Source organism: Maudiozyma barnettii (genome assembly GCF_903064755.1).
Source record: "Maudiozyma barnettii strain CLIB 1767 genome assembly, contig: KABA2_10, whole genome shotgun sequence".
NCBI lineage: Eukaryota > Fungi > Ascomycota > Saccharomycetes > Saccharomycetales > Saccharomycetaceae > Maudiozyma > Maudiozyma barnettii.
Genome location: NW_024545247.1, coordinates 199,285 through 222,120, shown reverse-complemented (window position 1 = coordinate 222,120; position 22,836 = coordinate 199,285). Strand labels below are relative to the sequence as shown.

Genomic DNA, 22,836 nt, shown 5'->3' with positions numbered 1-22,836 from the left:
TTTTTTTGTGTGAGTGTGAAAAATTTTGATTGAATTTACTAGAGGTAGTTTCTATAAAAATATCTTAGTGAGCAGAACGTTAACTTATCTAATATAACCTAAAGAATAAGAAGAAAAAGAACAAGAAGATATTTCAATCACGTTTAATTATTATTGAAAAGAATCGTGTAACTTTTTTACATTTTATTTTAGTTTTTATTATTTTTTTTATTAATCTTTTTTTAGGGAATTTGACTCAAAAAGAAAAAAGAAAACCAATAATAGTACAAATATATCTCCAAGTTTTGCTTACAACTTATTTTTACTAAACCTATATCTTCATCAGATCTTATGCAGCTAGGTGAAAGCCCGAACAGGATATTTTGAAAATAATTATGGCACATAGGAAGTTACAACAGGAAGTCGATAAAGTCTTTAAAAAGATTAATGAAGGTCTGGAAATCTTCGACACTTATTATGAAAGACATGATGCTTGTAATAATAATCCTTCACAAAAGGATAAATTAGAATCAGATTTGAAAAGAGAAGTGAAAAAATTACAACGGTTAAGAGAACAAATTAAATCGTGGCAAGGGTCTCCAGAAATTAAAGATAAAGATTCTTTATTAAATTATAGAAAATTAGTGGAAATTGCAATGGAAAAATATAAAGCTGTGGAAAAAGCTTCAAAAGAAAAAGCTTATTCAAATATTAGTTTAAAAAAATCAGATATTTTGGATCCAGAAGAACAAGAAAGACAAGAAGTTTCAAATTATTTATCACAACAAATTGATGAATTAGAGAGACAATATGATCTTTTGCAATTAGACATTGATAAATTATTTGCATTAAATAAGAAAAAAAAATCTTTTTCGATACTTAATGAAGAAAAAATAGAAAATTTAAAAGTTTTACAAATTAGATACAGATGGCATCAACAACAAATGGAATTAGCTTTAAGATTGTTAGCTAATGAAGAATTGGATCCTGAAAATGTTAATGAAATCAAAGATGATATTAATTATTATATTGAATCAAATCAAGACGATGGGTTTATTGAAGATGAATCAATTTATGACAATTTAGATTTAAATTCAAATGAAGCTATCGCTCATGAAGTTTCACAATCTTTTGCTTTAAGAAATGAAGAAAATTTAAATAATATTGGCAACACAATGAATAATGATGACAATACAACTAATAATAATGATAATACAAATATTTCACTGTCAATGTCTCAAGATATAGATTCCTCAAAATTATCTAAAAAGGAATTAAGACGACTCGAAAGAGATGCTAAAAAAGCTGCTAAATTAGCTGCTAAAAATGCAGCTGCTCAAAGTTTATCAGAAGGACCAACGATATCAATTAAAGCAGATCCAACACCAAGAGGTGGGTCGCCAAAGAGAGAAATGTCAATTGAACCAAATCAACAAAGTAGTCCGCTACCGATTAAATCAACTGCTCCAATAATATCGTCATCAAAGAATGAAACAACTAGTACGCCGATTAATAGTTCAAAAGTTAATGAAACCCCACAAACGCCGACACCTAATAGAGTTTCACCAAATACTATTACTTTCAAACCTGTCACTGTTCCAGCAAGACCTGCAGGTGAATTGAAATGGTCAGATGCGGCTGCAATGAATATGGATTTAGAAAAGAAATCTTTACCTGATGGAACCACAATAACACCAGCTAATGAAGGTAAACTTTTCAGTAATAACAGCACCCCTACATTGAATACACCATCGTTAGCTAGTCTATCGGATAAATCAAAAACAAACACTTTTGAAACTTTGAATCAACCACAATCAATGACATCTGTCACGGCTGCTGCTGTCTTAGCTGCAGGTGCCGCAGCTGTGAATCAAAATAATCAACAGTTCCATCGAAATCTAACTCATTCAAATCCAACTAACTTAAATAATTCAGCTAATAATACGATACAACAAGTACCTATAGATGGAATTTCTACTTCCGATAACAAAGAACATGAAGTTGTATCAAATGAACCAACTTCTTTAGAAGAATCATCAAAACAAGATGAATCGGAAGATTATGAACAAGATTTGGATCTTCCATTGACACCTTCAATGGCTTATAGTGATTTAGAAAACTATGATATTGATTTATCAAAGAATATATTATCATTAACAGACGGACAAAAACTTATAAAAGAAAATTCCCGTGGTGCTTTGAAATCTAATTATGAAAATGCATTTGATACATTAGGGTTACCTAATGGTATCAAAGAATTTATTATGGGTTATGAAATTTATAATAACAATTTATCTCCAAATGATGGTAAATTGGGAGGTTATAGAAGAAGTGTGGATCTTTGTTGCATGGATCGTTTATACGATGCCCCTTCTGGGGTGAACCCTCCAAATCCACTAGATGCATTTAGATCTACTAATCAATGGGATGTTATTAGATGTGGTATTGATACGACTCAAAATGATTTATCCTTTAATAAGATAACAGAACATTTTAAAGGTTTGGAAATGTTTACATTATTCTATAACTATTATTTTGCTGTAACTCCTTTGGAAAGAAAAATTGCAAAGACCGTCTTAAGACAACGTGGTTGGAAAATATCAATTGGACAAACGATGTGGTTTTCTAGAGATGGTGAAACTAAATTTTCTAATGAAAAGTTTGAAATTGGTGATTTTAAAATTTTTAAATTAGATACTTGGACAGTTATTGAGAAAGTCAACTTCAAATTGGAATACAGTACTCTTCCAATAGAAGAATTGTGGGATCTTGAAGACCCACAAAATGTAGCAGCTAACACTTCAATGGGTGTTAATAATGATGCCGATACAGACCTATCTCATGGTCATCAATTGCTACAACAATTAAAATTAGGGAAAGTGTAAATATCCATCATGACTATTTATTTCTAAAAAAAACAATTCTGTAACTTAAATATTTATTCATTTCCTATTATCGTTAAACACATAGTTGCTGTTAATAAGACGCATACCATTATTTAATTTTTACCGAATTTATTTTATGTTATGATTATCGATAATATATATATTATAATACATAGGAATATTTGATAGTCATTTAAAGAACAACTAATGTTGACCATGCCAATAAAGTGATAATGGCAGAGACCTTTGAAAACCACCATACATGCTGAATGGAAAATGGACATAGTGTAAATTTCCATTCCCATTCTTTGGATGTTTCATTGAAGTGTCCAGATACAAGACCTGTATTACCATAAAATTCTCCCATCATCGATCTAACAGTAATTTCTTGTAAATGGTATTTAGCATCTGCAAGAGGTTCTTTGGTGGCAACCCAAGTATTATTTGATTCAAATTTATTATAGATAACTTCACAACCTTCATGGTCATGTCCTACTAACACCATACCTGGTTTCCCATTCCCGAATATCATATCGAAGACTTTATTAGTAGTATTTTCACTTATATGGTTTTGAGACCTTAACAAATTTGCCTTGTATGGCTCTTTTTCCCAAACTTCGGGATAGTAATTAACCTCTATTTTATCAACACATAGCCCCTCTTCTTTGAAGAATGGAACATGTGTTGCTAATATCGTACTACCAGTGAAATTTTGATTTACAAGTTGTTTGAGGAATTCCCAATCATACTCAATAAATTCAGGTTGAAGAGCTGGACCTTCCAATAATAAATCATTCAAAACAACTAATCTCCATGGATGATCGGTCTCCGTATCATATTCAATCCAGAAATTATCCTTACCGAAAAGGGTACTGAATCTTGTTAAATGTTGATATGTAGCATCACCAGAATAGCCAACATCATGGTTCCCAGTTAGATTCACAAAGAGATAATCTTCATCATTAGACCAGGATTTGACATCCTTATAACCAAAATTGAAATTTTCTCTATTACCTTCTAAATCATCATTGAACTTGTCAGCCCACTTATTCCAATCCACAACAAACAAATTTTCATTTTCTTCAACATGATTACTCTCTTTAATCTCTTCAATTAATGAAATATCTCTATTAAATAGTCTATCGACATATCTTCTTGTTCTATTATAAAATTCTGAATCTGGAATCCATTGGGAAGAGAATAAATCACCCATTACAACAACATGAGATGGAGATAATCTTTTCTTCATTGTTTTGAAAATGTGACCTAAATAGTAATCATTACCAAAGGTGTCTAATCTAGAAATGTATGGAGTATTATGCCAGACACCTTTAATTTGTGGATCACCTAATGCCATCATATGAACATCGTCTACCCTTTGTTCATCATTTGGTGATGCTGTCTCAGAAGTCCAATACGTCTTGATAACGTCATCAGAATAACGCCTAATATAATAATCCAATTTTTCAAACAATCCACCATCTGATGGTAAAGTAGTTAACCTTGAATTATCGAAACAATGCCACGAACAATTTTCAGGGTCTAAAGAAGGGTAGGTGTAGGTGTAAATATTAACCAAAACAGTTAGAACGGTCGCAAATATAGCAAATCGTTTCAAATAAAATTTCAACATGACCAGGTTGTTACTACTTGAACAGAATTGGCCTAAATTGCTTAACGGAATGAGAATGGAGAGATCTTCTTTATTAATACATAAGATTTAACTGCAAATTGTTTTCATTTCTTTTGTATTTTACGAGGGACACCCATTTATTTTCGTCTTTATTGAACGTGTTCGGGCACGATCTATTTGTGATATTAACGGAGAAAACTTCGTACCGCATAATTCGCTCTTAAGCCATTTTGCTCGAATGAATGATGATAGCATTATAATATCAATATTGTTATGAAAGCTTAAAGTACATAAATATGTGATTAATAAAAATATTAAATAGTTCATAATAAAGCAGGATAAACACCCCACATATAGAGCATTTAAGATACTTGTGACCCGTCGGAGTAAGCTGAGATCAAATATCCAAAATTTTATGACAGGTTTTCAACGGAATGGTACAGATAGTCTAGATAGAACTTGAATTGAAATACAAGGAATTTCACTCCTAGACCAACTTTGTAAGCATTGTCAGTTGTGATTGCTGTGTTATAAATATATGGTACATCTTTGTTTATAAATTGGTCCCAACCACGTAAATGTATAGACACCACTAAAACCAACAAATATAACAGGAATAATCTTCTCAAAATGTTAAATATATTCTTGATTACCTTCCATGCAATGTAAAACAGAATCAAAGTAGTCAGTATTAAGAAAAAAGTAGGGTTTTCTTTACTGAATTTGGTGACCAACGGGATGATGAATTGTAAACCTTGGATAAGGTATCTTAGTGTTAGCACGACATACCTTTCGTACGTTTGCTCCAAAGGGGCACCTTGTTGTTCAAAGTTCATATTGTGTGGTAGTTTGTGTAGCTCTCTTTTGATTATATAGTTCTCAATTAGCTTTTACATGTGCTTAGTAGATGTAAGGATAGTTTGTTTTGTATTTGACGTTATCGCTCACACCGGAATTTATCTATTTCTTTCTTTATTTTTTTTGTCATTAGAAATCGATGCCCCGTAGAATGAATGCTTTAAACAAATATTAATTATGCGATTTTCATGAAAAACATTAAAAATTGGGAACTTCAGAGTGATATATATCATACTTAATTTCAATATAGGTTAAAAACGTTCCTTTATACACATTCACTAATATGTCTCATCACTAGATATCACTACAATACACGATGATGCGCAGCGTAATCAATGAGGTGAAAATGTTTACTAGATGACATAAAAAGAGGTTTTAACTATAATATAAAGAGAACATTTTAATGGGAAAATTGGATATTAGACATCTTCTATTTAACTGAACAAATTTTATTATATTACAAAATCAATTTATGGTCGCCTGATCTTTTTATATCTTATATAAAAATATATAAAGTAAATTATGGAAACAGTTATATTCATAAATGAAATATTGTTCCATTTATATATGTTGGATTTCTTGTTGTCGTAATTATAAACTCACTCAACGGTGGCGTAAGTAATATATTATTAAGTTGATGCGGGATGAACCTACCAATAGATCATTGCGGGATGAACCTACCGTTAGATCATTGCGGGATGGATCTAGCATCAGATCATAACCTTGGTCATTATCCCTCTTATAATATATTTCCGACAAGTATAATTTAGAGTGTGCTGCACTGCCGTATATATAGCAACACGTGATATATACTGCATAATGTAGTATTCGTTTCCCCTACATTGGGTTTATTGGAGCTACATAGTTCAACGTTACTAAACACAAAGGATGAGCTGTTTAACAACAGCAACTCCTTTTAACAACAAATACCCCAAATATAAGGGATATTAAAAATGAAATGACTGAAAATCTTCATTTTTATTATTCTCAAATATATTAATATTTGTTAATAGTACTATACTTTTGAGGTTGTATAGTGTAGTGGTTATCACTGTCGGTTTTGATCCGACCAACCCCGGTTCGAGTCCGGGTACGACCTATTTTTTGCATCTCTGATATAATCCAATCTTAGCCGCTGAAAGTTCAAGGAAATGTTTTTATTTTTCTTTGTGTCAAGCTCAAGGTCATCTATATGTGATGATATAAGCATTTAGCATGTATTAACAATGAACCCACTCTGATAATCAGTGATAATTAGATATAATGAGCCAAGTAAATGTGCGTGTATATATTCGTATAAATAATATTTTATTTTTTGCATTTGTTTTGATACTTTTAAATATTTTAATAATAATCAATAATAATAATCAATAATATGAACATACAATATAGAAATTAAAATAAAAAATGTTTATTACTATTTGTCATCAACACTCATCTTAATGCCACCTTGAGTAGTATCATCTTCATCCTCATTATCAAGATCATCAGAAATATCATGTTCTGCAGTTGATGCATCTGCACCTGCAGTGGCAGATTCACTGTTTGTCTTTGAATCGTTAACGTCAAAATCATTTGATTCAATGAATTCCTTCATTAAAGATGCAGAGTTTTCAAAATATGTTTTTTCAGCGATAGCCATTTGTTTCAAATCAGTTAATAAGCCAGAATTAGCCAATACTTTTTGCATGATTAAAGTAGCAGTTTCAGTAGCTTGAGCGAATTCATCTTCTAATGCTTCCATTTGAACTCTTAATGAGGCTTCTTTTTCTGGTCTTGCATTCAATAGATTTGATCTAGCAACATCATATTTCAACCTCTTATTTTGAACATCCTTTCTTGCTCTGTTAGCACCATCGATTGCACCAGCCAATTCTTCACGCAATTGTTTATTAAATTTAGTTTGAATCACAGTATCTTGTCTTAATCTTTCTTGAGCGATCTTAGCTTGAACATCACTAAAGCTTAATAAAGTTGCAGCTGTCTTATGATCTTGCGGAGTAGAGATTGCAGAAGGTAATTGAGCGAACAGTTCACTTGATTGTAAAGATACTTTACTTAACGCATAATTTAAAGTCTTTGGTTCAGTTGTTGCATTTGGTGAAATCAAGATATTTTGAGCTTCTGATGCATTTGTTGCATGAGATAATTCAGAAACTTTGGTAGCGACATTTTTGGAGAATTCATTTAATGATTCATTAACGTATTTTGGATAATCGTAGGATTCGTTTTCAAAAGTTGAAGAAATTTGTAAGAAATGTTGATAAGTTAATTTTAAAGTATCGACTTTTTTCTCCAATTCGATATATTCTTGAGGTAATTGAGAGATATCAGTTACTTGACCTAATTTTTCTTGAACCAATCTTTGAGTATTTTGAGCTAATGATGGTAAATTAGTTGAAATTTCCCCTGCTTTTTGAGACACAGAAGTAGATAATTCCTGAAATTTTTTACTGAAATTAGAACTGAATGAATTGAACGACATTGTTGATTGTGAAATTAACGCAGAGATCTGTATATACTTTTTGATTCTTTATATCTACTATAATACACTGATTTAAAAATCGCCCAAACTAAGAAATGTATCACTTATATATACATATATAAATAGTTATATTAATAGCAGAAGTAGCCACAGCCTTCCAGGGACTGCTAGCCCCCAACCCTTACGTTTCCCATTTTCGCTTTCCCTTTCTCTGTTTCGCTGTCCATAGAGACAGGCAGAAAAAAAGGCTGTACACGACGCGATAAAGAGCTGTCTATCCATCCATCCCATCTATATATATATTGTATATGCGATGGGACAATATGTGATAGTAGCGTTGCGATATTGTTGGCTGTCGTGTCCAGTGATGTTCCGGGTAATGCACGTTTTGGTGGTGTGTATGTGAGAGACAGGGAAATAATACCGTTCGACTCACACGCTTTTAAGAGCTGTTGTTGTTATTATCTCTCATATGCTCAATCAACATGCCAAAGTGTGTTATTAAGGTACGTTACCAAGACTGTGGTTATATTTTTGCTTGAACTGGCGGTGACTCGTTTTTGTTCAGCACGTCTGGAGTAATGATCAGTGGGTTAATTGCAAGCACGGGAATCCTATCACAATCATACATATAGATGTGTGTGAAGTACAGACATTTAAGTCTTCTGTATCTCTAATGATAATGATAATGGTATATATATATATATATATATATATATATATATATAGTGCAGGATGTATGTTTTTCCTTTATCAAACATTTCTGGTTACTGAAGCGGGAGGGCGAGGGAATACAAAATAGTCATCGGCCTTTGTGCCGTTCTGCCGGCTTCGCGTGATTAATAATTTCCAAACTGATGATGATGACACTCTCATTGGGAAGTCATTGGGTCATTTCATATATTTTCATATATAAACTGCAAGGCTCGATGATGGAAGTGAATAGTACAACTATATTGGGATATCTACAAGAGAATATCGACGTGTAGGTATAGATAGATATAGATATAGATAGATACCCGGTACTATGCTATATGTTACAAATACGATCTTGCGCCCTGCAAGTTTTCGGTTACAACAACGATCATTCCATATATTTACATCATTAAGAAAACCAAATGATGTGTCACAATCTGTACTTGCAAATTTAACCTTTGAAGATCATTATAATATCAGGTCCAATATAGAATCATTGATACAGGATTATTCAAGAAGACGTGTGCCCGCTTTAACATTTGCATTTCTAACTCAGCATAGACAGAGACCGTTACCTTCAAGTGAATTATATACTTTAAATATTCAAATTATGAATTATTTATTAACTTATACATGTAGACAACTTACAGCATTGCAACAATTACCTTATATTGCCATATTAAACCCCAAAATAGAACAAACATACGCATTATATTTAAAGACTTTAACTGCTCTATTAGATAATAAATTTCCGTATGATTTATATGATAGACAAAAAATGCGTGTATTATTACGCCAATTTCTCGATGATCATCAGGACACTCTACAAACATTGTCAGATGGGATGACAGAGATCATGGAGGCATTCCCCAAAAATTCCGTTTTCCTTTTCCTTAATGAACATTTAAAGAATCGTATTACAATGAAATTGTTAGCTACACATTATGTTGAATTAATATCACAACAAGAGAGAAGGCCTCAAGCGAGACTCAATGATTCTCAAAATAAAGTAGGGATTGTTCAACGGGATGTCCCGTTGGCACCATTCATTACAAGAATATATGAATTTGTTAATGATTTATGTTTATTAAAATATGATCATCAACCGATCAATTTAACATTCACACAAGGTGAAGATATCAAATTCTCTTGTATACCAATCATACTGGAATATCTAATGACAGAGATTCTCAAAAATTCAATGCGTGCCACAATTGAAAGTTCTGCAAAAAATAATACACATCCAAAAGATATTGAAGTGAGTATCTTTGAAGCTGGACCTAGTAAAGTTTTGATACGTGTAAGAGATTACGGTGGTGGTATTCCGGAGGCTCTCGAGCGCAAGATTTTTGATTACTCATATACGTCTACCACAGACCCAACTTTGACTAATGACTCCACTGAGAATAAAGATATAGACGATATCCATTGTTCAGTTGCCGAGGATCAAATGTTACCAGGTCAGACTGTGCATAATATTGCAGGAATGGGATTTGGTCTACCATTGTGTAAGACTTACCTGGATTTATTTGGTGGGAAGATAGATATTCAAAGTCTTGCAGGAAGAGGTACAGATGTCTATATAACATTAACGGGACCCACTGAGAAGATGCTTGACTGCAACACAGAGCCTTAAAGACCAGTAAATTTTCTAACGCATTGTTCTAGTTATGTATTAATTCAAGAACATACATATATATGTATCCTTTTATATTCATAATATTCCTGCACAACACCCATAGACAAAAGGCAATTTTGTGTCTTAACGTTTCTTCGCACCATTGGTTAAGTATCAAACGATCACTCTATCTATCATGCCCTTCTCACTGAACAAAATTTATATGTTCGCGGTGGACTGTCAAAAGATGCGAAATTATACGAATCAAACGAAAAAGAAAAAAGAAAAATATAAAAAGAGGTGTCGACATTTCGAACTTCCAAAGAAGGTCGCATGCATATGTTTGAAGCCTTATTTGAGAAGCATCTCCCCTCATCAGAACATTAATAGAGGTTGTTTCCTTTTATTTACCATATCTACAACTGTTTTCATATTCCTTTTAACCTCCCCGTTCACACCTGTCAATTATAAACATTTTGTTTTATTTTTTCGACTATAAATCAAGATCATATTTTTTTAAAGATTTTGTTCTCATATATTCTAAAACTTACCTATATCTCTCTCTCTATTCGTCACTGTTTCCTTTTTGTTATTATTAATCAATATGGACCAAGATAATAACATGTTTGTCGATACAAACACTCAAGATAATGACATTTTCAATGAGGAAAGAATATCTAAATATTTAGAAAATGCCAAGAAATTTGATATTTTTTTCTTAATTGTAGCAGTTGGTATCGTTATATTTTATAAGATGACTCATAAGTATAAGACTGATATCTCCACTATTGAAGATGAAGTCGACGAGAATGAAAAAGAATACAAAAAGGCCCTTGTGAAGGGAGAATTCCATGAATATCCTTTATTATCCAAGACAGAAATCACGAAGGAGACTTCCATTTATAGATTTAGTTTACCTTCTGATTCTTATGTCTTGGGATTACCAATCGGGCAACACATTTCAATTAAAGCCACTATTAATGATAAAAAATTATTGAGATCATATACTCCAATTTCATTAGATTATGAAGCTGTTGGATATTTTGACCTTTTAGTGAAGGCTTACCCAACAGGTAATGTTTCCAAGCTTGTTGGTGAATTACAAGTCGGTGATAAGATTGAAGTATGTGGACCTGCAGGAGGTTATGATTATACTGCTAATTGTCGTAAGAAGTTAGGAATGGTTTGTGGTGGTACGGGTATTACGCCAATGTATCAGATCATGAAGGCTATTGCCGATGATCCAAATGATACTACACAAGTCTCTTTAATTTACGGTAATAGTGCAGAATCCGAAATCTTAATGAAGGATGAATTAGATGAATTGTGTGAACGTAGACCTAATCAGATCAAAGTCTATTATTTGATTGATAAATGTGAACGTGATGATTGGGAAGGTGGTGTTGGTTATGTTACACCTGAATTATTAAAGGAGAAGATTGCGTCATCGGATGAAGATGACGTACAATTATTGTTGTGTGGTCCACCTAGAATGGTTTCGTCGGTTAAGAGAATGGCTGTAGCAATGGGTTACACCAAGGGTAAGCCAGTCTCCAAGATGGAAGATCAAATATTTGTCTTTTAGAAATATATATATAGATATTTTATTAATACAGTATACAATTATATATATATAATCCACTCGCGAATAGTATTTGACGAGACAATGTAGAAACTAGCTACGAATCATTTTCAGGAGATAAAATAAAATAGAACACAATCGTTGTAGATAAACGTAAAACAGCAACACACTTGCTAAACGACAGATAGCATGTAAACTATATCTGTCGATACAGATTCCAGTAGTCCAACAGGTTCCATCTCCTTTCTCTACTGTTACGTGAAAGCATTGCAGATTTACATAAAAATAATTCAACCAAATTGGCAGAGCTGTGACTCTCTCTCTCTCTCTCTGCCAACGGGAGAAATGCCCGTAGCACTCGCCAAATTTCCCGTCTCACACAGAAAGAAAAAACTATTCGTGCGACTGTTTCTGTGTGTGGTGTGGTGTTTTTGCCAAGAAAAAATAACGTTCTCTCAAGGCAGCGGAAATTTATTTTTCATAATTAACTTGGCTTTTTGACTTGGATTAGCTCAGTATTTTGTTTAATTTCAGTGGAAGATACAGACTTAAATACTGACAGACTTTTGCTGTCTGCAACCAACCTCAAAGTCTGTAGATATCTGAGAGCCTGGATAGACATTGCTAGTTTCATTCGTGGTGCGTTTTTGTTCAGTTAGTTCAGGTTTGTTGAGGTATAGTGGTCTGAGACACATCATCCATAAGCCTCTTTGAAAAGTGCATAATTGCAATATCTTAATAAAAGACGAAGAACAATCAGGTCAATTTAGGAGAAATATATATTAAGTCCAGTCTGACGTGGGAGTCTTTTTAGTTTTTTCAATAACACAAGCATATATCCCTGTAAACGGTTCCTATTTCTTTTTTTGTTGTTGTTTGTTTATATATATATATGCATACGCCATTTTGTGGGAAAGAAAATTATTACATTAATATACTTAAATTCGTCGTCCTAGCAGTATTTGAAGAATCTCTGGTTCTATACCCTCTATCTGTTAATCAAAAATAAAAATATGGCATTGTTCGATATATTGAAAAAGGAGAAATCAAGGCATTCTTTCAAGAGGAAAGAACACAATGATAATAAATCAACAGTACTGACAAATAATTCTCACGGTTTACTCTCTTCAAATATTACTCGTCAATTCTACATAACTTTTGTAGAACCACATAGGATATGGAAACCAAATGAACATATTATTGGTGAAACTACCCTGGAGATTAAAAAGGATATTACAAATATAGCTATACGTTTGTCTCTAATATGTGAAATGAAAGTTAAGACCAGAGGTAATAGTCCAACTACTTTAATGGCTAAAAAATCAATTAGATTGATTGAAAGATCAACTTTCTTATATGGATTCGATATGGCTCAAGATAAATCACATTGTACTCAATCCATATCAACTTCTAGTCAAAATAATGATAGTAATAATGTAGACATAAATGATAGTTTAACAGATGAGAATGAAAATGGGAATGAACATATGAAGGTTGTAAATGGATTGACAAAAGGTATACATAAATTCCCCTTCAGAATAAAATTACCAAAAAATAACAAGAAATTGTTTAGTTCGATAAAATTTGAAAGAGGTTCAATAAATTATTATATGCAGTGCACGTTAGAACCTTTATCCTCAGATCAATCAGAAAAAACATGTGTATCAAAATGTAGAAATGAATTTGAAGTCATTGTACCGTTGGACGTATCATATTTACCCATTCCAAAGACAAAGACAGTCGTTTTACAATCGTTCACGGGAACACCAATGGTGCATAAGAAATCAAACTCTTCAGGTGATGCAGGTTCATCATTATTTTCGAAGTTAACAAATAAATCAAATGATTCAACTAGCTCAGGAAGTTTCTCCACAAAGAATGATCTCATATTGGATAAGACAGTGAACATATCTGTGAGTCTGCCGAGATCTGGGTATATCATGGGAGAAGTCATCCCAGTAAAAATCTCAGTGGACCATTATAAACCATATTATCATGCAGCAGGTGTAATTGTCACTTTGGTGAGAATATGTAGAGTAGGAACAAATAATGAAACCGATGGAATCCCCATTGAAAAATTTAGAAAAGATATATGTCAATGTGTTTCACCATTATATATAGATCCAGAAACCTTACGGGCAAATATTTTAGCTCATTTGAAAGTACCCCTGAATGCATTTGCTACATTTAATCCACCGAATCAATTATTTAGTTTCCAATATTATATTGAAGTTATGGTAAATTTATCAAGGAAAAATTTAGTTTACTCTGAATCTCATAAGATTCTAGGAGGTGCTATGGATGAAAATGATGAAGAAATTTATCAAAATATGGATAATAAATTTAAGACTAATAAAATATCGTCTTCAAAATTATTTGGTCTTGACAAAAATATTCAACAAAAAGTATCAGCTTTAGTCACTAACTCAAACAACAATAACGAATTATTCGAGGAGGAAGATACAATTAATATGAACAATTCATCTAATCATGATAGTAAAATATTATATAAGGACATGGTTAATGTAGAGAGTCTCAAAGGAATGAGAAACGTTACAGGAATGTCCATTGAAATTGTGGTTGGCACTGTGAAGGAGATTATAAAACCTGATAGATTGGAACCCATCTCAAAGACGAATTCAATTCAAGAAAACCACGTAAAACAGAACGATACTCCTGACCACCACATAGATTCAATTCAAACAGACTCAGGATTAACCGTTCCAGTGTTGAACTCATCTGAATTGAACAGTTGGTTATCTAATTATCCAACTGACTACAACACCTTACCACTTCCGAAATATTCTCCACGTGAAACATCTGCTACAGTTGAACCAATCACTGCCTCTGAAGATAAACAAGAATTAGAGAGATTGAGATTGCAAGACCTTGAGAGTGAACCACCTGAAAATTATTAATTTTCTCACTACATAACGAATATATATATATACATATATGTAATGGTTTCCATAGCTTTAACATGACATTTGCATAACATAGTATAAGAACAAATTGTACAAACTGACGCAGGCTTATAGAGCTGAACATTTTTATTTTTTCTTCAGTTACGATATTTTGGTAGTTTCTTATTTTCTAACCGTTCATAGATTTATAAATTGGCAACTAAATAATTTCCATTACATATTATGAACTCGCCGCAGAGTGAAAAAAAATTATTTAAACATTTAAAAGAGAGAAAGAGATGAGCCTGCCATTTACTCAATAAAAAGTGTAAATAAACAGTCGATACAGAACCATATTACCAATTATAATTGTCTTATAATGAATGTTCAGGATAGAAGAAGGATATTAGGTCCTATTGAGGCCAGACCTCTAGCTTTTCCAGAAGTTAAGTCTAATTCTAAAGAAGAAACTGCAGTTGTTCTATCTGAATTTCAAGCTCCTAGCATCCAAACTACTCTGTTAAAAAATTGTAATGGTTCATGTATAATAGAAAACGACAAAACATCTATTTTAAGCTCAATCTATGGTCCAAGATCTACCAGGTCGAATCTTTTTGAGGCTCGTTGTTTAATCAACGTTACTATTAAAAGTACGATATTTCCAACTTCTGAATTAAAAGAACTAGGCAGTTTTTTAATTAATGTTTTAGAAAGTTTCGTTTGTTTAGAGTTGTATCCAAAGGCTGGTATTGATGTATTTGTCAACCTAAATATAGAGAAGGTCTGTGATCTAAGTTGGTACATCCCATACATAATGATGAGTATAGTTCTTGGTCTAGTCGATGCTGGAATTGAAATATCAGATTTACCTGGCTGTGGATTCAATGATAATAATGCTATTTGTTTTACAAAGAATGGTTCTGAAGTTATCGGTATTTGGAGAGATAAAGGTGATATCGAGAATGAATCCAGTTTTGGAGACAGTCTTGATGCTTGTAAGGAACAATACCTGCAAATAAAAGGTTTAATGGCTAATTATTTATTATCTAAATTAGACAATGATAAAACTAAATAAATAACTAAATAAAATTAAATTAATATGTAAAAAATAATCATAATCATAAGTTGAAATACTTCAGAAAATATTATTTTAGTTTCTGTATGAAAATGCTCTTTTATTACAAAATAGTATATTAAATATATATTATACTACATAACGATCATTATTAGTGTTTGATCAATGTTCTTATCCTTAATATTTAGAGTAAACCTCCAAAATCACCTCTCATGGCTCTTTGTTTCAAATCCCATAGAGTCATTCTTTCGTCGTCTGGTAAAATAGATATATCACCATCATTTAATTGTAATACCTGTCTCAATAAATCTTTTTGCTTTTGTTGTGTTTCAGGGTCATTAGATAATGTATTTTTATTTTCATTTTCAGACGATATAACACCATTTTGATTTCCTTTATTATTTGAAGACGCCAATTGAGTCAAATCATCAACTTTAGCAATACCATTAGTTAACATTAGTTCTGCAATCACATATGTTAGTTGAGGATATTCTGTGAGTAAACCTATTGCCAATTCGCCATCATTCTTGGACCATTCCTGGAACCCCCTTAATAAATCCAGCTGTGCATTTTTATCTATCTTTGATAATTCACTTGATATCATCATTGCAGGTGTTGTCATATTAATATTTACATCTATACCAGTAGGTAAGTCAGCGAATCTTAAGTTTGAAGGTGATATGTCATTCTGATCTCCCATGGACCCTGAAGATCCAGAACTGCTACCACTAACAGAGTTTAAATCATTATTATTAGAATATCCACATTTCAAAAAACGGGAGCCCAATTGATAACCATTTAGGTTCCTTACTGCTGAGGCACTTGTATCTAAATCCTTGAACTCTATAAATGCATAACCTTTCGATTTACCAGTTTGAGGGTCAAACATCATCTTCATATTCACTACAGGCCCGACATTCCTGCAAAGATCAAGAATTTGTTGTTCTGTTTGGTCGTAAGGTATCGAACCTAGATATACGACCCTTGATGGTGTGTTATTTGAGTTATTTCCTTGATTCATTGGTGATATAACTTGAATGTAACGTGTCTTGTCAAACAAAAGCAATAAAAAGTTGGGTAACCTAATGTCGTCAGTCTGTTATCCAAAATTAAGTTAGATACAGTTGCTTTTCAGCTTTTACTAACTATCCTTTTCTATTGCATCGATCTCTTAAAGTTCCACTCCTAGTGCTTAAAAACTATACTTTACCTAAATTTTTCATTTCACACTCCGTATAATATGATATTCCATCGCGTTGCGTTGTTTTTTCTTCAACTTCTTGAAAATATCGTAAATATATACAAAAATTACGATGACAATGATTAAGACCATCGTTGAAACTAATTAGACTAATTGTAGACTGTTTGTTTTAATCATAGCATTACCAGGGAATAAGACTTTGAAAATTGTGTGAAGTAGGTTTAAGACATTGTAAACGTTATCAATCATTTTAGTTTCGTTTCTTTATTAGTAACTGAGAGTATCATAGTTTACCCAATTGATAAATAATAACCATGGAATCCAAAGAAGTATTGACATTAATTAAGAACCTTGATCAATCAAAAACTAACGACCAGATTGTCTTGGATATTTTGAAGACGTTAGAAAAAGAGGTTGTCCCCACTGAAAAGTTGCTAAGAGAGACTAAAGTTGGTGTCGAAGTTAACAAATTCAAGAAGTCAACTAATCCAGAGGTGGCTAAATTAGTTAGAAAAATCATTTCAGCTTGGAAGGATGTCATTAACAAGAATAAATTAAAGCTGAGACAACAGCAGCAACAGCCTTCTTCAAATGGAACCGTTGCATCAGATTCTAAAACAGATGGATCCAACAAAAATCCTGTCTCTAGTACAGTAACCACGGATGCCAATGGTAGTATATCAAAGAAAGTCAGTAAATTCCAAAGTTCTAAGACTAGAAATGCAAAGAACGATGGTGTGAACACTATAATATATCACATTAAATTACGTGATAATGTTATTAGAGCACTTTATGATGCTTTAGCCAAAGAAAGTGAGCATCCTCCAAATTATATATTACAATTGGCCATTGAAATTGAAAAAGAAATGAACAAGTTGAATGATATTATGACCCATGAAAAACAATACAAAGAAAAATATAGAGTTATTTATTCTAGTATTATATCTAAAAATAATGCTGATTTGAAAATTAAGATCACCAACGGTGATTTAACACCAAATTTCTTGGTTACATGTGATCCAAAAGAGTTAGCACCTGAATCTTTGAGAAAGAAATTAGAAGAGATTAAAGAGAAAAACCTGTTTAATGCACAAGGTGCTACTATTGAAAGATCAGTTACAGATAGATTCCAATGTGGTAAATGTAAAGAAAGAAAAGTCTCATATTATCAATTACAAACTAGATCTGCGGATGAACCTTTAACAACATTTTGTACATGTGAAGTCTGTGGTAATAGATGGAAATTTTCATAATTGCGAAAACATTAAACTCATATCTACTAGTTTTAATTGTTGGTTTTCTGAACTTTTGTCTGTCTTCATCTTTTCATATGTGTTTTTTTTCTCATTGTCATTTAGGATCTTACAACTGGGTAAAATGGTTAATATTAATCATTCATAATTATATACTACTAAATCATTTTGTATATATATAGCTTACTCATAAATTAGATTATGAGCTGCTAATAATAATGCAATTAATTTTAAACAATTTAATTTCTTTTTCAAATATATATCCCGTTTTCTTAAATTTTAGATGGAAATAATAAATTACAGTCTCTACCAACTATCACGTTCTACAACAAATGGATGCTATCCAAGATATTGATATTGTTAAACGGAGTTGCTGTTGTTAAACTGCTCATCTTTTGTTCATAGTAACGTTGGACTATGTAGCTCCAATAAACCCAATGTAGGGGGAACGAATACTACATTATGCAATATGTATCATGTTGACGGAAATTATGTGAAATTGAGATATCTCAAATGTATTACAAAGCATGTTAAAAAATGAAACAAAATATGTGGCATTATGAAACAAAATATGTGGCATTATGAAACAAAATATGTGGCATTATGAAACAAAACATAATTCGAACCTCAATTGATATTGGAATAAAAATACATATAAAGACAAAGAATTCTGAACTTACATTCTGAGTTAGATTCTATTCGTTCTATAAATTATATACAATACAAATAATCACTTACAAATATAGGAGAAATATAACAATTATATTTTGCTTACCTAACATTAAAACTTAAGCTACACCATTCACCTCTATACCTAACACCTTTAATAATGAACGAATATAAGTCTAACCACACTATGTCTGCTTCAGCTCACATGTGTTATTATATATATACGGCAGTGCAGCACACTCTAAATTCTACTTATATTAGTTACGTTCACCTTCAGATAGGTTAAGCTAATGTTAGCCTTTTTAGTGCTGCCGCTACATATTTAATATTATCTACTTTTTCTTGATTATATAAACAATAGTTCTATCAATATCTGTTGAATATGTAGCGGCAGCACTAAAAAGGCTAACATTAGCTTAACCTATCTGAAGGTGAACGTAACTAATATAAGTAGAATTTAGAGTGTGCTGCACTGCCGTATATATATAATAACACATGTGAGCTGAAGCAGACATAGTGTGGTTAGACTTATATTCGTTCATTATTAAAGGTGTTAGGTATAGAGGTGAATGGTGTAGCTTAAGTTTTAATGTTAGGTAAGCAAAATATAATTGTTATATTTCTCCTATATTTGTAAGTGATTATTTGTATTGTATATAATTTATAGAACGAATAGAATCTAACTCAGAATGTAAGTTCAGAATTCTTTGTCTTTATATGTATTTTTATTCCAATATCAATTGAGGTTCGAATTATGTTTTGTTTCATAATGCCACATATTTTGTTTCATAATGCCACATATTTTGTTTCATAATGCCACATATTTTGTTTCATTTTTTAACATGCTTTGTAATACATTTGAGATATCTCAATTTCACATAATTTCCGTCAACATGATACATATTGCATAATGTAGTATTCGTTCCCCCTACATTGGGTTTATTGGAGCTACATAGTCCAACGTTACTATGAACAAAAGATGAGCAGTTTAACAACAGCAACTCTGTTTAACACACTTTCTATATTATAACAAATTATACAAAATCAATAAACTAAAAATATTTATTGTGTCAGTACAAGAAACTATATAGTATTAAATAATCTCTAATAAACTCAGATTTTTGAGGCAACTTGGCCGAGTGGTTAAGGCGAAAGATTAGAAATCTTTTGGGCTCTGCCCGCGCAGGTTCAAATCCTGCAGTTGTCGTTATTTTTTTTGAAATTTTTTTTTTGTTTAAAATAGCCGCTGAGTTATTCTTTTATCTGTTAAACAGAGTTGCTGTTGTTAAACTGATTACCTAAACGCTTGTCAAGTAATTGATTTGTTACCTAAACGGTCATTGGTTAAACGATTGTTAAGTAATGAACTTATTTCCTAAACGACTATGACCTAAACGACTATTACTTAATAAATGTTTAGTTCTTATTAGGACATTTTAGATATCTTGATTCCACATAGTTTCTGTCATAAAGGTATTTCTTTACCTATTGAAATTAAGTGTTGTGCATATTACTCTTACTTTCTGACAATTGGATTTCTCGTTGTCGTGATTATAAACTCACTCGAGAGTGGTGTAAGTAATCCATTAGTAAGTTGTTGTAGGATGAACCTATCAATAGATCATAACCTTAGTCATTATCATTCTTATAATGTATTTCCGACAAGAAAGGATAAGGTTGCAAAGATATTTTAATAATAATGGATAAATATGCTATGAACCAGAAAATGAGCGATAGTCTTTCAAGTTTTGTTGTTATTTTAATAAAATAAGAAAGAACGTTTGTTAAATCAATTAGCTCCCATCTCAGTTTGAATATTAGGGAGGTTCAAAGAAATATTTCTAGTGGTTCATCATTCTATTCAAAAATGATAAAAAAACAGCCGTTGCACTAAAACGGATAACATTAACTTAAACTCCCAAATGAGAAGGTAGGTAATATATGATTAGAATTAGAGTGTATTGTAATGCTGTATATATATATATATATATACCGCCTATAGTAAGTAGCATTTGTCTCCCTTACATTGGGTTTATTGAAACTACAATATCCAACATTTCTATATACAAAGGATGAGCAATTTAACAACTCTAACTCTGTTTAACAAGAACATCATTCATTTTTTTATCTAAACAAATAATAGTTTTCAATGTGATTGGGGAGTACCTTCAATCAGCCACTGTTGTAACTTTAGTAAAAGATAATTGTATAGTTACAAAGAACGAATAATTTGTGGAAACGCTCTCAACTAATCTAATGTTTTCGTATTACAAAAGCAGGGACATTAAACGCATGTAGACAACTCCATAGCCTCTCAAACCTAGAAGTAATGTATAAGTATAACCTTTCATTGGATGAACTTCTACCAGTTTCTCATACCTTGAATTCAGTGTTACCCTCTCCATAGATCACTATTTTTTGTTATTTTTAAATCTTTCTGCCATTTACGCGTGCGAATTGTCATTCAAAATTTTATTGTTGAAGGCAGAGACGGGTTTTCTATCTGAGAGTAAGAGGACCAATGTTTACAGTTTGTGGTACCCTCGAGAAGAAAGAGGGTTGATGTCTTATAAGTGAGTACATCCTTAAGAGAAAATTGTTTCTAAAGACTACTCCTGTGTTTTTTACTGTTGCTACTGCATAATTTCATACATCACTACGAAAGGAAGAACAGCTATTTATTAAAAATATGTCCGAAATTCAGCCAAGTTCCTATGTCGGTTTCGACACGATCACTAACCAGATCGAACATAGATTATTGAAGAAAGGTTTCCAATTCAACATTATGGTTGTAGGTAATTCTGGTCTAGGTAAATCCACCTTGATCAATACCCTGTTTGCCTCTCATTTAGTCGATTCGAAGACAGGTGACGATATTTCAAATTTACCTATCACACAAACTACTGAGATCAAGATCTCTCAACATACTTTGATCGAAGATAGAGTCAAATTGAACATTAATATCATTGACACTCCAGGGTTTGGTGATCAAATCAATAACAATAAAGCCTGGGAGCCAATTGTTAAATATATCAAAGAACAACATTCAAACTATTTGCGTAAGGAATTGACAGCACAGAGAGAAAAATTCATTAAGGATACTAGAGTCCATGTCATCCTTTATTTCATTGAACCAACCGCTACAAAACATTTGACACCTTTAGATGTCGCAACTCTAAGAAGAGTCTCTGAGATTGCTAATGTTATACCTGTCATTGGTAAGGCTGATACTTTGACCATGACAGAAAGAGAATCATATAGAGAAATCATACAGAACGATTTTAAGAATTATGATTTAAACATCTATCCTTATGACTTAGAAGAGCTGACTGAAGATGAGCTTGAATTGAATAGTAGTATCAGATCTATTATTCCATTTGCTGTGGTTGGTTCTGAGAAAGATATAGAGATTGACGGTGAAACTGTCAGAGGTAGAAAAACTCGTTGGGGTGCCATCAATGTTGAAGATATAAATCAATGTGAATTTGTGTATTTGAGAGAATTTTTGATTCGAACACATTTACAAGATTTAATTGAAACAACGTCGTTTATTCATTATGAAAAATTCAGATCGAGACAATTGATTGCATTAAAAGAAAATGCAAGTAATCGTCAATCATCTACTCAAATGCAACAGCAACAACAACAACAAGCACAACAACAAGCTGCTTAAAAATAGTTAAAAATACTACAAGTACAAACTGAATTATATTTTTTTTATTTAATTTAATGGCAAACAAAACAAAATACAGACACAATATTATATATACGTATATAACACTCTATTCAAAACACCTATAATAAATGAAAACAAAAACAAACAAAAATCAAACCCTTTCAACACTGAATTAAAACAAATCATGTTGATATTTATTAATAGAATCTATTCTTCAATTGAACAATATATATGCGGATATTATGTAGTATAGAAAAATATAAAATTACTAATAGATGCTAATGCAAGGGGGATCAATTGTTTGGAATATATACATCAATAAT

The 22,836-nt window shown here is 31.9% G+C and overlaps 11 protein-coding genes and 2 non-coding genes across 13 annotated transcripts; 9 read left to right on the top strand and 4 right to left on the bottom strand.

The window, feature by feature from the left end:
• Positions 1-374: 374 nt before the first annotated feature.
• On the top strand, positions 375-2,864 carry NOT3 (CCR4-NOT core subunit NOT3; the record flags this gene model as incomplete). Its single annotated transcript, XM_041552482.1, has 1 exon — positions 375-2,864. The coding sequence occupies one exon, from the start codon at positions 375-377 to the stop codon at positions 2,862-2,864; it is 2,490 nt and encodes an 829-aa protein (XP_041408416.1).
• A 193-nt stretch (positions 2,865-3,057) lies between these two features.
• TED1 (Ted1p) lies at positions 3,058-4,497 on the bottom strand (the record flags this gene model as incomplete). The annotated part of the gene is made up of 1 exon (XM_041552481.1): positions 3,058-4,497. The coding sequence occupies one exon, from the start codon at positions 4,495-4,497 to the stop codon at positions 3,058-3,060; it is 1,440 nt and encodes a 479-aa protein (XP_041408415.1).
• Positions 4,498-4,910: 413 nt separating this feature from the next.
• Positions 4,911-5,333, bottom strand: APQ12 (Apq12p; the record flags this gene model as incomplete). Its single annotated transcript, XM_041552480.1, has 1 exon — positions 4,911-5,333. One exon carries the CDS (start codon positions 5,331-5,333, stop codon positions 4,911-4,913), a length of 423 nt encoding a protein of 140 aa, XP_041408414.1.
• Positions 5,334-6,382: 1,049 nt separating this feature from the next.
• Positions 6,383-6,454, top strand: KABA2_10S02178. Its single transcript has one exon. It is a non-coding gene; the product is annotated as a tRNA-Gln (tRNA).
• A 318-nt stretch (positions 6,455-6,772) lies between these two features.
• GVP36 (Gvp36p) lies at positions 6,773-7,840 on the bottom strand (the record flags this gene model as incomplete). The annotated part of the gene is made up of 1 exon (XM_041552479.1): positions 6,773-7,840. The coding sequence occupies one exon, from the start codon at positions 7,838-7,840 to the stop codon at positions 6,773-6,775; it is 1,068 nt and encodes a 355-aa protein (XP_041408413.1).
• Positions 7,841-8,867: 1,027 nt separating this feature from the next.
• On the top strand, positions 8,868-10,172 carry PKP1 (protein kinase PKP1; the record flags this gene model as incomplete). Its single annotated transcript, XM_041552478.1, has 1 exon — positions 8,868-10,172. One exon carries the CDS (start codon positions 8,868-8,870, stop codon positions 10,170-10,172), a length of 1,305 nt encoding a protein of 434 aa, XP_041408412.1.
• Positions 10,173-10,758: 586 nt separating this feature from the next.
• Positions 10,759-11,739, top strand: CBR1 (cytochrome-b5 reductase; the record flags this gene model as incomplete). Its single annotated transcript, XM_041552477.1, has 1 exon — positions 10,759-11,739. The coding sequence occupies one exon, from the start codon at positions 10,759-10,761 to the stop codon at positions 11,737-11,739; it is 981 nt and encodes a 326-aa protein (XP_041408411.1).
• Positions 11,740-12,749: 1,010 nt separating this feature from the next.
• Positions 12,750-14,654, top strand: RIM8 (Rim8p; the record flags this gene model as incomplete). The annotated part of the gene is made up of 1 exon (XM_041552476.1): positions 12,750-14,654. One exon carries the CDS (start codon positions 12,750-12,752, stop codon positions 14,652-14,654), a length of 1,905 nt encoding a protein of 634 aa, XP_041408410.1.
• Positions 14,655-15,018: 364 nt separating this feature from the next.
• Positions 15,019-15,714, top strand: MTR3 (exosome non-catalytic core subunit MTR3; the record flags this gene model as incomplete). The annotated part of the gene is made up of 1 exon (XM_041552475.1): positions 15,019-15,714. One exon carries the CDS (start codon positions 15,019-15,021, stop codon positions 15,712-15,714), a length of 696 nt encoding a protein of 231 aa, XP_041408409.1.
• A 184-nt stretch (positions 15,715-15,898) lies between these two features.
• Positions 15,899-16,735, bottom strand: RNA15 (Rna15p; the record flags this gene model as incomplete). Its single annotated transcript, XM_041552474.1, has 1 exon — positions 15,899-16,735. One exon carries the CDS (start codon positions 16,733-16,735, stop codon positions 15,899-15,901), a length of 837 nt encoding a protein of 278 aa, XP_041408408.1.
• A 494-nt stretch (positions 16,736-17,229) lies between these two features.
• On the top strand, positions 17,230-18,168 carry DST1 (transcription elongation factor DST1; the record flags this gene model as incomplete). Its single annotated transcript, XM_041552473.1, has 1 exon — positions 17,230-18,168. The coding sequence occupies one exon, from the start codon at positions 17,230-17,232 to the stop codon at positions 18,166-18,168; it is 939 nt and encodes a 312-aa protein (XP_041408407.1).
• Positions 18,169-19,962: 1,794 nt separating this feature from the next.
• On the top strand, positions 19,963-20,044 carry KABA2_10S02002. The gene has a single exon. It is a non-coding gene; the product is annotated as a tRNA-Ser (tRNA).
• Positions 20,045-21,526: 1,482 nt separating this feature from the next.
• Positions 21,527-22,510, top strand: CDC10 (septin CDC10; the record flags this gene model as incomplete). Its single annotated transcript, XM_041552472.1, has 1 exon — positions 21,527-22,510. The coding sequence occupies one exon, from the start codon at positions 21,527-21,529 to the stop codon at positions 22,508-22,510; it is 984 nt and encodes a 327-aa protein (XP_041408406.1).
• Between the last annotated feature and the right edge of the window lie 326 nt (positions 22,511-22,836).